This window comes from Polypterus senegalus, chromosome 5 (assembly GCF_016835505.1).
Source record: "Polypterus senegalus isolate Bchr_013 chromosome 5, ASM1683550v1, whole genome shotgun sequence".
In the NCBI taxonomy this organism is placed as follows: Eukaryota; Metazoa; Chordata; class Cladistia; order Polypteriformes; family Polypteridae; genus Polypterus; species Polypterus senegalus.
In genome coordinates, this window is record NC_053158.1 from 130,693,679 (window position 1) to 130,710,318 (window position 16,640).

The 16,640-nt window shown below is 39.2% G+C and overlaps 1 protein-coding gene across 1 annotated transcript in view; it reads right to left on the reverse strand.

Moving 5' to 3' along the window:
• LOC120529500 (ribonuclease P protein subunit p40-like) overlaps positions 1–16,640 on the reverse strand; it is a 43,896-nt gene that overhangs the window by 19,674 nt on the left and 7,582 nt on the right. Inside the window, exons 2-3 of the mRNA XM_039753359.1 lie at positions 9,271–9,415; positions 9,118–9,186 (exon numbers count right to left, since the gene is read on the reverse strand). Coding sequence (XP_039609293.1) covers positions 9,118–9,186; positions 9,271–9,415 — 214 coding nt within the window. The remainder of the gene's footprint in view (positions 1–9,117; positions 9,187–9,270; positions 9,416–16,640) is intronic.

Below are 16,640 nucleotides of genomic sequence, written 5' to 3' on the forward strand. Positions count from 1 at the left end.
CCCCTCCTCAAGACTTACTTTGCTTTCTGTCCCTGTAGGCACTATGCTCGCACCAGGGAGCTGGTACAGTGGGCTCTGGAGGTGGCCGTGCCATTGCCAAACAGCTTGGCCCTTACTTCGGAGCCCACGGCCCACAGGCCCCGAGGAATCCGCTTCAGAAGAGTATCAATACCCCGACCCACCTCACCTGTCCAGTCAGGCGACGCAGCAACCTCGGGGCCCCGTGGATGTGGCACCGCTAATTGTTGCCCGCAACCCAGCCACTCCCCCCGCCAGCTGACACTGCCGCTCCTCCGCTTCCACCGCCACAGGCGGGACCTTTGGTACCCCGCACCAGTGCCTGGCGGTGGATGAAAAAGCAGGAGGCAGACGAGCTTGCACGACAACAAGGAATCCCTCCCAAACAAAGGAAGAAAGTAGAGGCCTGTCTTTGCCAGCTCTGTGGTCGTCCAAAAACGAAAGGGGTTGGCCACAGCTGCTTTGGGGGTGGGGGGATTCTTTTGCTCCACCTCAGCTGGCAGGTGTCCAGGAGTGGCTGGAGGAAAAGAGGAGGGAGAAGAAAAATCGTGCTGGGCGGGGTGCCCATTAAAGAATTTTTTAAAATTAATTTATTGTTTGTTTGTATATAGTTCCTTGGATTGTTGTTTGATTTTTATTGTATGTATATAGTTATTTCATGTTATATTTATTGTATATAGTTATTTCATGTTTTTTCTTAGTTTATTGTTTGATTTCTAGAATTTCATTTTATAAACCTTGATGATTGAATCATTGTGTATGCCTTGCTTCTGTCCCGCCGCCGCTTTAAGGGCTCTCTGTTTATCTTTCACCCCTTTCACCTTTTACGGACTCGGCTCTGCAGAGCAGGTGGCCTTCTTCCATCATGAAGATTGGCTCACATTTTTTTTCTTTAATACTGTATAATGTTCTATGGATCCCAATTTTTCTAAATAATGTCTTGTTTATCCTAGACTACAGTAGCTGCAGACTTACTCCAGTGATGTTACCCTAATGTTACTTAAAAAGCACAGCCACAAAACACAGGCAGTTGGTTGAGAAGAGTGGATAGGAATAAGGAAATGAAGATAAATCCAAAAGGAAGATAACTTGTTAATCATAATTATAAAATTCATCTTTTTCTACCCATTGTACAAAATGTCACTGAGCCATCACAGGATGGAACACTATTCTGGCAATTAGACTACAAAAATTGTGTTTACCTAGTATGTTGAGACTGTGCATACAGCCATGTGAAAAAGTACACCACATGAAACTTATTTTTCTTTAACAAATGTGGACATACAGTGCCCTTGATAAAGTTTGGGACAAAGACACATTTTGTCCTTGATTTACCACTCTGCTCTACAGTTTAAAAATACAAATCAAACAATTGAAATGTGATTACAGTGCACAATAATTTTAGAGTACTTGCATACATTTTGGTCTCACAATGCATAAATCACAACACTTTTTAAATAGATGGTTCCCCCGAACCCATTTCAGGGAACCATAATATTTGGGTAGGGGTGGCCAACCAGTCAGAGACCAAGAGCCACATTTTTTACTGTGTTACCACAAAGAGCCACATCATACACATGGGCACACATGAACATCATCCATCCCATCCTCACACACTCACACACACACACACACACCTCTGCTCAGCCAGATTTATAGTAAATGTCACACACCAACATGATAATGACAGAAATTGATTCCTACAGTACTAAAACCACAGGCCAGTCATTTTTAACAATGAACATTGTGTGCAGTGTCTAACACACACAAACTCTCAGTTCAACCAAGTCCACAAACAAAAATATAATAATTTACAATAGCGTTTTTCTTTTACTATGCATGTTGCTTAGTGGGACTTCTGGTATTCCTTGCCTTGAACAATCCTCTTCAAATCTGGCTTGTATTCCGTTGTTGCCACTCGGTATGGGCAGATTTGCTTTCACATCATTGTTTCTTTTACATCTATGCCACGGGTTCTCTTTTAATAGGACAATATCAAGGAGTTCTTCTTTGATCACACAATCATTTGACACAGACCGTGCAAATATTGCCAGCTGAGGCTTGTCTTGTATATCACAACTCTCACCCAATGCGACACTAAAATACTCACATGCTTGAAGGTCAGAGTGCAACTGTGATTCAATAGCCATGTTAATGTCCGATATTCTGTGTTCAACAGTGTGGCGGGACAGTTGGACATCTGAAAACGACAAACTAAAACGCATGGTATCAGGAGACAAGATTTCAACAACGTCACTGACACATTTTTTAACGAACTCCCCTTCATTGTATGGCTTTTTAGCCCGTGCAATGTTCCAAGCCAGTTGATACGATGCAAGCGTTATGGTCTCTGAGCGCTTCGTAAATTTTCGGAAAAACTGTATCTGCTTTTCTGCCTGAGTTTTCAAAGTGACCAACTCATGCTTGCGAAGGTCAGTCCCTTTTGGAAATTCCTGGTCGATGTTAGTATGGAGGGAGCTGAAGTGGCACTGAAGATCTGAAGCTTTGAAATGTGCTAATGATGCCTGACATATAAAGGCAGAATGGCTTGCCATTATGTTCAACAAAAAAATATAAACTCTCCCACTCTGTTAAAAACGTCCTGTGTTCATCTTCATATTTTTGTTTTGCTGTGCTTTTTTTCCCTGCCATTTTGAGAGCGAACTTGACACAAATTGTTAACTTAAATGATCTTGCCTCTACTAGGAAACTTTGCGGTATTTTCATCTCATGCACATTTGACGAACTCAAGCAAAGCGAACACGAACATTTAAAAAAAAAAAAAAAAAACACACAAACTTCAATATGAACGAAGAGCCGCATGCAGCTTAGAAGCCGCAGGTTGGCCACTCCTGGTTTGGGGCATAGCAACAGCAAGTATATTAAAGCAGTCATAATTAGTACTTTATTGTACATCCTTTGCATGCAATTATTGCTTAAAGCCTGCGATTCGTAACTATCACCAGGTGCTGCTCTGCCAAGCCTCCAATGCAGCCATCTGTGGCTCTTATTTGTTTCAGGGGCTTGTCCTCTTAACTTCTCTTCAGCATATGGATGGCATGCCCAACTCAGGTGACTGTTTTGACCATTCAAGAATTTTCCATTTTTTAGCATTGAAAAACTGTGTTGCCATCACTATGACACTGGCAGATCTAAACATGAGCGTGGCAAATTGCTCATGTACTAAAGTGACTATAGCTGCAAGTGGAAGTCCCATTTTACTTTCGGTGCCAAGCAGAGTTGTGTTGCAGTGCAGCAGTCTTTAGCCAGCAAAAGCGCAGTGAAGAAGCTGTCTGTTACAGTTCTGCCTTTGTCCAGAAACAGCTCTTATTTACCCTATACAACTCCAGGTACCTCACACCCAGATAAATACGCTCTGCGAGCGCCGAGAATTTTTCGACTGACTTCAGCTCCATTGGATGTGGATGGGATAGCAGGCTGCTTGCTACTTCTGCTGACTGACACATTTACAAAACAAAAGACGCTGATGGAGAGATGTGAAGGAATTTAAGGTGGCCCGGGATTAAGACTTTTTTCATAGGCATCAGGTGTTCTAGTGTTAAAGAATATCACCCCTTAAGATAATAGGTTCAGTATAGAAAATTATAGTGAACTCTAACACTATCATTAAGAATCATATCTGAAAAATTAAAAAAAAACTTTTTAAAACCTTCAATAATAAGATTTATTATTATTATTAAATTATTTATTCTATTACTACTATTATAAATGCAATAATAATACAAATAATTCGATTTTTTATGAGAGGTATGATGTAGATTATTTTATTTTTTTTCTTTGAAATCTTCTAGCACCCTTGTCTATAAATTCACCATTATCACAAGTATGTTCGGAACACTAAGCCACTTTTGGATATTGTTATTTCTTGTGTTAAATTATAGTCAGCTTTTACAGTCAGTGTAAGGCTTTTATACCATTTGTTTGTGCTTGAAACATATTAATGTCACCAGAAAGCAATGAATATTTAAATAAAGTTAAAACAGTGCTTTAGATATTAATGTTCACCCCTTACCCAGACAGCAAAATTAAAATCTTTACTGAAAATGATAGCGTAGAAACAACAACATTCTTTACCAGCACAAGCAATATTAAAAAGTGATTTGACTATCTATGCACTTGTCTGTCTGCATATAAGGTCCATTTTATTTATTAAGACATTTATAAGCATATAACATCACTAAAATCAGCCTTCACGGTTATCTTAAGAAGTAAAAAATATTTAAAACTAAAAATTCTTTAGGAGGGTTCTCTTGTAATGTGAAAAGCATCTATTGTCTGTGTTATGTCCGATTGTCTGCAAGAAACAAATTAGGTCCCAGTGGGCAGACTGTTTAAAATTTTCCTCAATTATTCTTCAAGGAAATTGTCAGAAAGTTCAATTGTTGTTCTGTTGTATCTATATGCACTGTACACATTTTTGAAATTTCTAACACTCCCACTGAAAAGCATTGTTAAATTTTCTAATTATTCAGCATTAAAACTTAGAAACATTCTGAAAGACTTCAATTATGGATTAGTTCACAGTCAAATACGCTGTGAGAGAGGTTAATTAAAAATAAGTAATTAGTAATTAAGTCATTTTTGTCTTTAAAAAAAAAAAACAACAACAGCTGCTTTTGATGGCAAAACAGCAAAACTCTTGGCAATTTATTTATGACTTGGGGATGTGTTATGCCTACAGTAATGATTCTATATTTCTGTAATACTATAACTTTTCAGAAGTGCCACAATAACCTGCTATCCATCATGGGGCATGCAGTCAACAATATTACCTTGAGACTTCAAAGATGCTAAATCTCAATCAGATTGTTCCAATTAGCCACAGATCCTTCACAACCAACAACAGCAAATCAAACGATAAATTTTTTCATCACATTTATGCAGTCTCAGAAAGCTACTTCAGTTTCCCACAAACCTGTCTGGGCTCAGTTTTCAGCTACAGCATATACTGAAGTGCTGTTCAAAACATTTCATAAACCCTTTTCACACATGTAATTACAGTTTATTGTTGTTGTAATGACTTACTGTTAGGAAAATATTTAATAAAGAAAACAATTTTCAGTTACTTGGCAAAGTGTTTTGACAGTATTTTTTTTTTTAAACAATTAGGAACAGTGACTGTTCTGAAACTTTTGGAATCAGAAAGCAAAACTATGAATTTCAACAATAGTAGTACAGTAATACCTCCTCGATCGCGGGGGTTGCGTTCCAGAACCCCCCGCGATAGACGAAAATCCGCGAAGTAGAAACCATATGTTTGTGTAGTTATTTTTATATATTTTAAGCCCTTATAAACTCTCCCACACTGTTAACATTATTAGAGCCATCTAGACATGAAATAACATCCTTTAGTCAAAAGTTTAAACTGTCCTCTATGACAAGACAGAGATGACAGTTCTTTCTCACAATTAAAAGAATGCAAACATATCTTCTCTTCAGGAGCAGAGAATTTCAGAGGGAGAGAGAGAGAGAGCTCGCAAAGAAAAGCAAACAATCAAAAAATCAATACTTGTGCTTTTAAGTTTGCCGCGGGAGCGTTAGTATCTTCTAAGCAAACAGCCCCTCTGCTCACATCTCCTCCGTCAGGCACAGAGAACGTCAGAGAGAGCGAGCGAGATTAAAGCAACAATCAAAAAATCAATCCGTGTGCTTTTGTGCTTTTAAATATGCCGAGCACCGCAATAAAGCAGCATTTTTTTAGAGGAGCGTCAGTATCTTTTAAGCAAACAGCACCTCTGCTCACAGCCCCTCCGTCAGGCGCAGAGAATGTCAGAGAGGGTGAGAGAGAGAGGCAGAGACAAGCAAACAATCAAGCTCCGCGCGGGATGCATATCTTATAGCATTGAGGAGTTTTAGTTAATATGTAATACATGCTCTGATTGGGTAGCTTCTAAGCCATCCGCCAATAGCGTCCCTTGTATGAAATCAACAGCGCAAACAAACTGAGGAAGTGTGTAGCATAAATTAAAAGACCCACTGTCTGCAGAAATCCGCGAACCAGCGAAAAATCTGTGATATATATTTAGATGTGCTTACATTTAAAATCCGCGATAGAGTGAAACCGCGAAAGTCAAAGCGCGATATAGCGAGGGATTACTGTATCTCCACAAAATACCTTACACATTAAGGTATGCCACTGCTAAAAAGACAGCAGTATAAACAGAGAATACAAGAATATGTGGCTCAGCCTAGATGTGATTTTTTTCTGCATTTCTTAGGAACTTGCTAAGAAAGAACAGAAATTCATATTACCCAAAGCAAAATCGTACATGAAAATTCTATTACTGCCTTCAAACTCTAAGTAACAAAGTGGATGAAGTCTATCAAATTACACTTCCAAAACATAATGGCAGGTGACCAATGGCTCAAATTTGTACTACAAACTACAATCATGATTAACAAACACTTCTTCACGTGTAAGTAAGTACACCTCAAGAAATATTTTTCATTTTTAACTTATGTGGACATGTCAAGATTTGATTTTCATTTAAACAGCATATTTAGATAAAAGTGATAGTATAGACTGTGGTGGGCTGGCACCCTGCCCGGGGGTTGTTCCTGCCTTGCACCCTGTGTTGGCTGGGATTGGCTCCAGCAGACCCCCGTCACCCTGTGTTAGGATATAGTGGGTTGGACAATGACTGACTGACTGACTGTATAGAAAAAAATGCAATTAAAATTTGACTTTGCAATAATTTAAAGTTTATGTCTGTGTTACAAGTAAATACACCCTTGACTACAACAGCTGGTACTGCCCCATTTGGCAAAAGCAACCTCAAGCAGATGTTTCCTACAGTCCCGATCAAAAGTTTAAGACCACTTGAAAAATGGCAAAAAATCATATTTTGCATGGTTGGATCTTAACAAGGTTCCAAGTAGAGCTTCAACATGCAACAAGAAGAAATGGGAGTGAGACAAAACATTTTTTGAGCATTCAATTAATTGAAAATAACGATTAAATTGAAACAGGCTGTTTTACAGCTGATCAAAATTTTAGGACCACATGCCTTTAAAAGGCCAAATCTGTGCAAAGATGTGGATTCATTGTCATTTTCTGTCAGGTAGTCACACGTTCTGATGGCAAAGGCAAAAAAACTCTCCTTTTTTGAACGTGGTCAGGTTGTTGAACTGCATAAGCAGGGTCTCTCACAGCGCGTCATTGCTGCTGAGGTGGGACGCAGTAAGACAGTCATTTGGAATTTCTTAAATGATCTTGTGGGTTATGGAACAAAATAGTCAAGTGGAAGACCCAAACAAATTTCACCAGCACTGAGCTGGAGGATCCAATTGGCTGTCCATCAAGACACTGGACGATCCTCGACCCAAATTAAGGCCGTTACTGGTGCTGACTGCAGCCCCATAACCATCAGATGGCATCTGAGACGGAAGGGCTTCAAAAACAAAAAACGTCTTCAAAGATCTCATCTCCTTGAATGCCACAGAACTGCTCGTTTGGACTTTGCAAGAGAGCATCAAACATGGGGCATTCAAAGGTGGAAGAAAGTTTTATTCTCTGATGAGAAAAAAAATTTAACCTTGATGGTCCTGATGGTTTCCAACGTTACTGGCATGACAAGCAGATCCCACCTGAGATGTTTTCTACGCGCCACAGTGGAGGGGGCGCCATAATGGTCTGGGGTGCTTTTTCCTTCAGTGGAACAATGGAGCTTCAGGAAGTGCAGGGGCGTCAAACGGCCGCTGGCTATGTCCAGATGTTGCAGAGAGCATTCCTCATGACTGAGGGCCCTCGTCTGGGTTTTTCAACAGGACAACGCTACAGTACACAATGCCCACAGGACAAGGGACTTCTTCCAGGAGAATAATGTCACTCTTTTGGCCCATCCTGCTTTTTCTCCTGATCTAAATACAATCGAGAACCTTTGGGGATGGATGGCAAGGGAAGTTTACAAAAATGGACAACAGTTCCAGACAGTAGATGCCCTTCGTGCGGCCGTCTTCACCACTTGGAGAAATGTTCCCACTCACCTCATGGAAACGCTTGCATCAAGCATGCCGCAACGAATTTTTGAAGTGATCAACAATAATGGTGGAGCTACTCAGTACCGAGTTCAAGTTTGGAAGTTTGATTTCTGTTTTGGGGGAGTTTACGGGTTTTTTTGGAGGTGTGGTCCTAAACTTTTGATCAGCTGTAAAACAGCCTGTTTCAGTTTAATCGTTGTTTTCATAAAATTGCATGGTCAAAAAATGTTTTGTCTCACTCCCATTTCTTCTTGTTGCATGTTGAAGCTCTATTTGGAACCTTGTTAAGATTCAACCATGCAAAATATGATTTTTGGCCATTTTTCAAGTGATCTTAAACTTTTGATCGGGACTGTATTACTAACTGCCAGGTTCAGATATTGACTGGGAGAAGATTTTTCCCCACTCACTCATGCAGAATCCTTTCAATAGCGTGATCATGATTTGAGTCTTGCACAGCATCTCCACAGGATCTGGACTTGGATTTGGCCATCCTGTGACCCTCCATTTCTTTCTTTTTAGTCACTGCACCCTCTAGCACAATGAACAATTCATACTTCACTCTATGACGGTGCCAAGGCAGCCCGAAACCATAACATTTCCATCACCATGCTTTATGGGTGGTAGACAAGAACGCAGCTGTTGGAAATCTCCTCTTGTAGATCTCCTGCACAGAGGAGTGGCCGATGTCCAATTTTTTTTTTTTTTTAGGTTATTTCAATCTAGGCATGGTGGTAACACACAATTCAACAACAATGAGTAAGATAATTAAATCGTTGAGGTGCAAGATCCTCTTTAATGACGTTCAAATCATTTGCACCCGATTCTAATTTTAGTTATTTCAGGTAGTGATAAATGTAGAGGTACTTTTTCCACATAGGACATTTGCATTTTATATTTACTTAAATTATATAATGGACTACAAAATATGAATGTGGCATGATGTTTGTTATGTCACCTTTAGCTATAAATACTGCTTCAATGAAGTATATCCACTTTTTAAAAAAAAAAAAAAAAAAACACACTTTATAGGTTGTATGTAGTTTTTCAAGACTATGTTGAATAAACATCCAAATAAGAAAGTAATGTATACAGTACCTGTAGGCAATAAAGCCACTGTGTTGTCTTGATCTATTTGTGTGTTATAAGAAAGTGCATACACAGAGCCTAAAACACAAAACAAATAACATTAAATGATGAATGAAAAAAAAAAATTAAAACAAACAAACAAAAACAAAAACAAACAAATACCTTTTTTAACAAATCTGTCAATGAACTGCTGCTCCACTAGTTCATATACTGGTACATTCTTCACAAGATAATATTTTTCAAAGGAGTTGACAAGTGCATTCAGTTCAGAAGGTAGAACAGCACACTCAGGAATTAACATATTCACCTTAAAGAAATTACAACAGTTAGTGAAGAATATGTAAGTTACAGCATTTACAGTGTTGATTCTAATCATCATTGTTGATTATGATGCCACTGTGCACCATGTAGAGAAGGTACATGCTGCAGTAGCTCAATGTCTCCACTTATTATCTGATGTTCTAATGTTTGGTTTTGTTGTAATTGTACTACCTAGCAATACCATACAGTTATAATGGACATTAAAATCAGCTGTAAAAAGTTTTTATCCTTCTATTTTATACTTTATTATTATCATGGTAACAGTAAAAAGAAAAAAAATCCAAGTGATACTCAGGCAACTGTTATTTTAATATAGGAATCATCAAAATCCAAAGCTCGTGTACCCTATAAAAGGCAAGCATCAATACTGCCCCTGTCATCAGTCTAAATCTGACAGCTGAGTCTGCAAGTTCTTGTCAGTATAGCAAGTTAAAAAAAATCAGTCACGAAAAGCAGCTTAACTCCTAACAGGCCACACTTGCACATTCACTTCATTATTGTTCAAATTTTTACTTTACACTGCTGCTTGGGTCCCATTTGTAGCTCTTGGTTGGCGTTTGGCATTACAATCGTATTGTGATGCTTCTTGCTGTTGCATGGGTAGCTCACTTGGAGTGGAGCCCAGGGGAAATATTTACTGTGAGGGCACTGGGCATCCTTCCAAGAAAGAGCTGAATGACACGAGTGAGGGAAAAGTGGCAGTGTTTTTGTGCCAAACAGACCATTCCGAGATCAGAGGGAATAGGGGTTATTTAGTATGAGCAAGAGACAGGCAGGTCCAAGGTAAACTTGTTTTATTATTTGGAGGTTTCCAGTGGAAAAGTGGCAGGGTACTGTTTATGTTGCCAGATTCAGACAAAAAAAAAAGCCAGTTGACATTGGAGGACTCGCCCAGAAAAGTGGGACTGTCATAGCATCAAGAGAGGTTTCAAAGAATCTTGTCTACTTTTTTCACCTTAGAGATGCAGCAACTATTTTAATAAATTAGGCCTGAATAATTTTAATTACACCTCATTGTTTTAGGCACAAAAGTTAGGAATCTCAGTTTTATGGGTGTATCCAAATAAGATCAGATGCTGAATGATAGCTTACTTTTAGTGCACCAGAGAAGCATTTTGAAACACTATTCTCAGTGCACTTGTAGAGCAAACCTTAGAGCAGTGGAACGGGGAAAAAACACACACTTTATTGTGAAGGAGCAGTAAGTTTTGCTAATGAAGTTAAGTTGACCATTCAGTATTATAAAAAGGTTGATCACAAAATGCAAAAATAGATCTGTAAAATACTGAAGCATTGCAAAAGGCACCTGGAGTAATTCAATGACAATAATGTAAATAAAATAAACGATCATTCTTTTACAATCAAATATCAACATTTTCCTAGAATAAGATCTTTGACAGAGATATTCAAACTATATCTGAATAATGATGTCTAACAGCCCTAGAGTAGGTCTATCACACTTCTTCATAGAAAATGAAGTTCTGTGCAATATACTGTGCCAATAACTGTTATACTGGATAATGTTAATACTATGAAATTGTACTTTCCCGCAGGGCAAATAAAGATTAGATCTACCAGATCTATAAAGCTATTAAGATACTAAACAAGGTTACAGGTAGCAGTGAAGGGTGTTGTTAATAAAGTTTTGAACATTGCGACAGGTTTCTTACAAATTAAACATTTATTATTTATTCCAACCTATAAGAAAAAAAAATGTTGTAGTTCAAGCCTTGCTGAACACGCTGCATTTACTGTTAACTATCCACTTTTACACCCTGATAGTTTGACTAATGTACCCTCTTTGTGTGATGGACCCACTCGATTTGTGAATAAAACTGGTATCGCATTTGTGCATGATTTAATTGCAAATACTGAAATACAAGAAGGAGGAGAACATTACATCAAGGTGGTTGAATATTCAGTTATATTTGATCTCAACAGTCTGTTAAAATTACCTGGTGGGCCTGATCAGTTCCACAGGCTATAGTTTGTCCCACCCTGCCCATTAGCACTCTTACCAATCTCCATTATTCACTATACTGAATATCAAGTCAGACGGCAGTGGTGGCAAATACTGTCATATACCAGAAATCATTTTCAAAGACATAAAAATGTGTAATCTTAAAACAATTTGAAATATGTGATATAGTTAATCTCTAATAAATTTACTTTTAGACACTTAATAGTAAGACAGATTTTAATTTTTATTTATACACCACTTGCTCAGAGTCAGAGGCATTATTACTGAATGATTAGCATAAAATATTAAATAAAAAGGGACCCTTTGCTTTCTGCAACCTTTTTTAAATGGGGCATTGCTGTGTCTCCAATTGGGTTGCACCTATTAAGTAAATTGCAAGCTAGCTTTAAGAAAAGGAAAATGTCAACATATGCATCATTTATTGTGACAAAAAACTGCAAAAGTTATTATATGATGCTTTTGCCACATTACCAAAATCCTCTTTGCTCATTCCAAATCTAGTTTTATATTAGCAGCGACTCAATGTGACTTTAAAACAACCACTTTGGGTCAATTACCCTTACATGTCAAGTCACATAATCAGTTCAACAAGCTTCTTTAGCAACAGAAAAATCTGACTAGAACTTCCTCAGGCCATGGTGCCACTCGCTATATACAGTGGTGTGAAAAACTATTTGCCCCCTTCCCGATTTCTTATTCTTTTGCATGTTTGTCACACAAAATGTTTCTGATCATCAAACACATTTAACCATTAGTCAAATATAAACATAATTAAACACAAAATGCAGTTTTTAAATGATGGTTTTTATTACTTAGGGAGAAAAAAAATCCAAACCTACATGGCCCTGTGTGAAAAAGTAATTGCCCCTTGTTAAAAAAATAACCTAACTGTGGTGTATCACACCTGAGTTCAATTTCCGTAGCCACCCCCAGGCCTGATTACTGCCACACTTGTTTCAATCAAGAAATCACTTAAATAGGAGCTGCCGGACACAGAGAAGTAGACCAAAAGCACCTCAAAAGCTAGACATCATGCCAAGATCCAAAGAAATTCAGGAACAAATGAGAACAGAAGTAATTGAGATCTATAAGTCTGGTAAAGGTTATAAAGCCATTTCTAAAGCTTTGGGACTCCAGCGAACCACAGTGAGAGCCATTATCCACAAATGGCAAAAACATGGAACAGTGGTGAACCTTCCCAGGAGTGGCCGGCCGACCAAAATTACCCCAAGAGGGCAGAGACGACTCATCCGAGAGGTCACAAAAGACCCCAGGACAACGTCTAAAGAACTGCAGGTCTCACATGCCTCAATTAAGGTCAGTGTGCATGACTCCACCATAAGAGAGAGACTGGGCAAAAACGGCCTGCATGGCAGATTTCCAAGACGCAAACCATTGTTAAGCAAAAAGAACATTAGGGCTCGTCTCAATTTTGCTAAGAAACATCTCAATGATTGCCAAGACTTTTGGGAAAATACCTTGTGGACTGATGAGACAAAAGTTGAACTTTTTGGAAGGCAAATGTCCCGTTACATCTGGAGTAAAAGGAACACAGCATTTCAGAAAAAGAACATCATACCAACTAGGGATGGGTACCGGTGTCCGGTGCCATTGTGGAACCGGTGCTGACATGAATGGTAGTAACCAGACCGAAAAGCAGCGCACAATTCGGTGCTTCATTTCGGTGTTTTTTTCCCTGAGAAATCTAGTAGGCGGGCCCAGGTATGTACGGGTTTTTTTTTAGAGCAGAGCTAAAATGCCGAAGCGCAGTCAAGAGTGTGGCTGTACTTCACAGCAAAAGATATAAACTCAGCAGCCTGCAACAAATGCTTAAAGGTAATAATGTGCAAAGGAGGTAACACCTCAAATCTAATGAAACACATGGCGTCGCATGGCGTTTTTTTAAAAACCGAAAAATGCACCGCATTTGATAACTTGCAGCAAGACATCACACCGAGCACATCTACTGCGGGTGTGGTGCCTGTTCTCGGAGTTAGCAACATCCAAGAACCCGAGGAGGAGAGTCCGGCCCCTAGCCCTGCCAGTGTAGCAGAAATGATAACTGAAGATGATGATGGCAGCAGCACCCGTTCTTCTCTGGGTGAGTAGCTTAATGTTGTTCGTGCAATTTACGTTGAACCACGTTATTACATTAATGCATGTAAGGTGAACTAGCAAACACCGTCGTAGTTACATGCGGCTGTCTTCTTGTTTGATGGCAGATACTCCCTTCACCCTGGCCAAAAAGGCTAAAATGACGAAAGAAAAAGTGGACGAAATTCATAGGGCAGTGACAAAATTTATAGTCAAAGATCTCCATCCATTTTCAACGGTGGAGTCACCATCATTCAGGTGAAAATGTTGTATTACTCTTACATAAAAAAAATAGACTGTATAATACTGTAAAGGTTAATATGTTCATAGCTGCTTAGCTTTGTAAGTCTTCTCTAAATATTATAAGTAAACTATATTTGAATAAAAGGTGAGCTATATGTTTTTATTTTTATCTGGAAGAAAAAAATTAATGAAAATTCAAATTTATTTTCTGTTTATTCTGGGAACTGGTTTATATGTTTTATTTATGTGTCCCAGCGTCATCAACGCCTTCTGAAAGAGTTTTCTCTTGTGCTGGGCATGCCATCAGCCATTAAGAGCGATGCCGTATGGCTCCAGAAAAGGCTAATATGATTATCTTCTTGCAAAAAAACTGCTAAACATCACAGGTTTCATGACAAAGTTTGTGTTTTCAATTGTTTAAGCACTGGTTCCAACCAAAGAAGTTATGTTTTATTGACAGAAAGGGCTAGGTTTGTTATAATTTTGTTTAAAAAAAATTACTGGGAAAAATTAAAACACAAGAGGTTTTTGGACGAAGTTTGTGTTCTTTATTTTTTTAAGCACCGGTTCGAGCACCGTTTAAGCACCGGCACCGTTTCAAAAGTACCGTTTTGGCACCGGTATCGGATAAAACCTAAACGATACCCATCCCTAATACCAACAGTAAAATATGGTGGTGGTAGTGTGATGGTCTGGGGTTGTTTTGCTGCTTCAGGACCTGGAAGGCTTGCTGTGATAGATGGAACCAGGAATTCTACTGTCTACCAAAAAATCCTGAAGGAGAATGTCCGGCCATCTGTTCGTCAACTCAAGCTGAAGCGATCTTGGGTGCTGCAACAGGACAATGACCCAAAACACACCAGCAAATCCACCTCTGAATGGCTGAAGAAAAACAAAATGAAGACTTTGGAGTGGCCTAGTCAAAGTCCTGACCTGAATCCAATTGAGATGCTATGGCATGACCTTAAAAAGGTGGTTCATGCTAGAAAATAGACATGGCACGATACCACTTTTTTATGTCCGATACCGATACCGATATTGTGAATTTGGATATCTGCCGATACGTCACAAATCCGATACAGTCATTGAGTCTTTTTTTAAACAGAAAACAAAAATTAATGCTTTCAAAAAAATGTCCAGATACATTTTGCCCACGGAAGCTAAGCAGGGTTGAGCCTGGTCAGTACCTGAATGGGAGACCTTCTGGGAAAAACTAGGTTGCTGCTGGAAGAGGTGTTAGTGAGGCCAGCAGGGGGTGCTCACCCGGTGGTCTGTGTGGGTCCTAATGCCCTAGTATAGTGATGGGGACGCTATACTGTAAAAAAGCACCGTCTTCGGATGAGACGTTAAACCGAGGTCCTGACTCTCTGTGGTCATTAAAATCCCAGGATGTCTTTCGGAAAGAGTAGGGTGTTACCCCGGCATCCTGGCCAGATTTGCCCATTGGCTTCTGACCATCATGGCCTCCTAATCATCCCCATACACTGATTGGCTTCATCACTCTGTCTCCTCTCCACCAGTAAGCTGGTGTGTGGTGGCGTTCTGGCGCACTATGGCTGCCGTCGCATCATCCAGGTGGATGCTGCACACTGGTGGTGGTTGAGGAGATCCCCTTGTATGTAAAGCGCTTTGAGTGCCTTGAAAAGCGCTATATAAATGTAATAAATTATTATTATTATTATTATTATTTTATATACCTCAACACAAATACAGAAATCATAACTGTGATATAATAAGGAAGAAACATTGCAAAGAGAACATGGTTTAGTAACCGCTTCTTTTTATTTAAATGTCCTCAGTTTTAGCAGCATTTGACGGACCAGCACCATCCAAAAAATCCAAAAAGACAAGAGCAACTGTATACGAAAATAAAACATAGGATGACATAAAAGCTTAGTATCTAAAGAAACATTAATAATGAAATTGAGCTCATATTGAGCTCAATTTGAATGTTCTCCAAACGTGAATATGCAAGTGCAGAGTGCTTAAAGTGACCCACTATTTTTCTTCCGACAGCCACTGCATCACTAATACTACGTTGCGATAACAGTCCCTCATTCACCACGAGTTGCAAAGTGTGCGCGAAGCATCCTAAACTTGGAACTCCTAGTCTATCCATTGCCTTTATTACGTTGCTGCCATTGTCTCGTAAAACAACATGAACTTTGATTTTTGAAATTTTCCATTCATTTAACATTTCCTCTATAGCTGTAGCGATGCACTCTCCTGAGTGCGAGCCACGAAGCTGCTTAGCATGCAAAACTGCTTTTTGCAACTTAAAACTTGAGTCTATCCACTGTGCTGTTAGACCTAGCAAGGACAATGGACACACGTCTGAGCTCCAAATATCTGAGGTCAAGCTTAAAGCGGGAACGCTATCCAAGCATTCAAAAATGAACTTGCGCACTTGTTTGTACTTATCTGGAACAGCTGTCTCGGAGATAAAATGTCGGTTTGGTAGCGCGTAACGAGGCTCCAAATGTTCCATTAAGAGCCGAAACCCCACATTCTCAACAACAGAAAGGGGCTGGTCATCAAGCACAACAAACTCGACGATTTTCTCTGTTATCAGCTTTGCTTTGTTGCTTTCTGGAGGGAGTTTCTCGCGTTTCTGAATTGTTTCAAACAGTGTTTGTTGATGCGACACCATTTTCTTCTTGGCGCTCGTGGAATTAATAAATTCCGTGTACTCCTTTCCATTATATTTCTGCAGGTGTTTAATCAGATTCGTTGTGTTAAAGTTTCCAACTCTGCTACCACCCCGCGAAACACTTGTATTGCATAAATTACATTCGGCAGTCTTGGCTTTTTCTTCTTTGAGTCGGAAGTAACTCCAAACTGCTGACATGTCGGCAAGTCTCACACGCAACAGAAACTCTTATCACGTGATGCA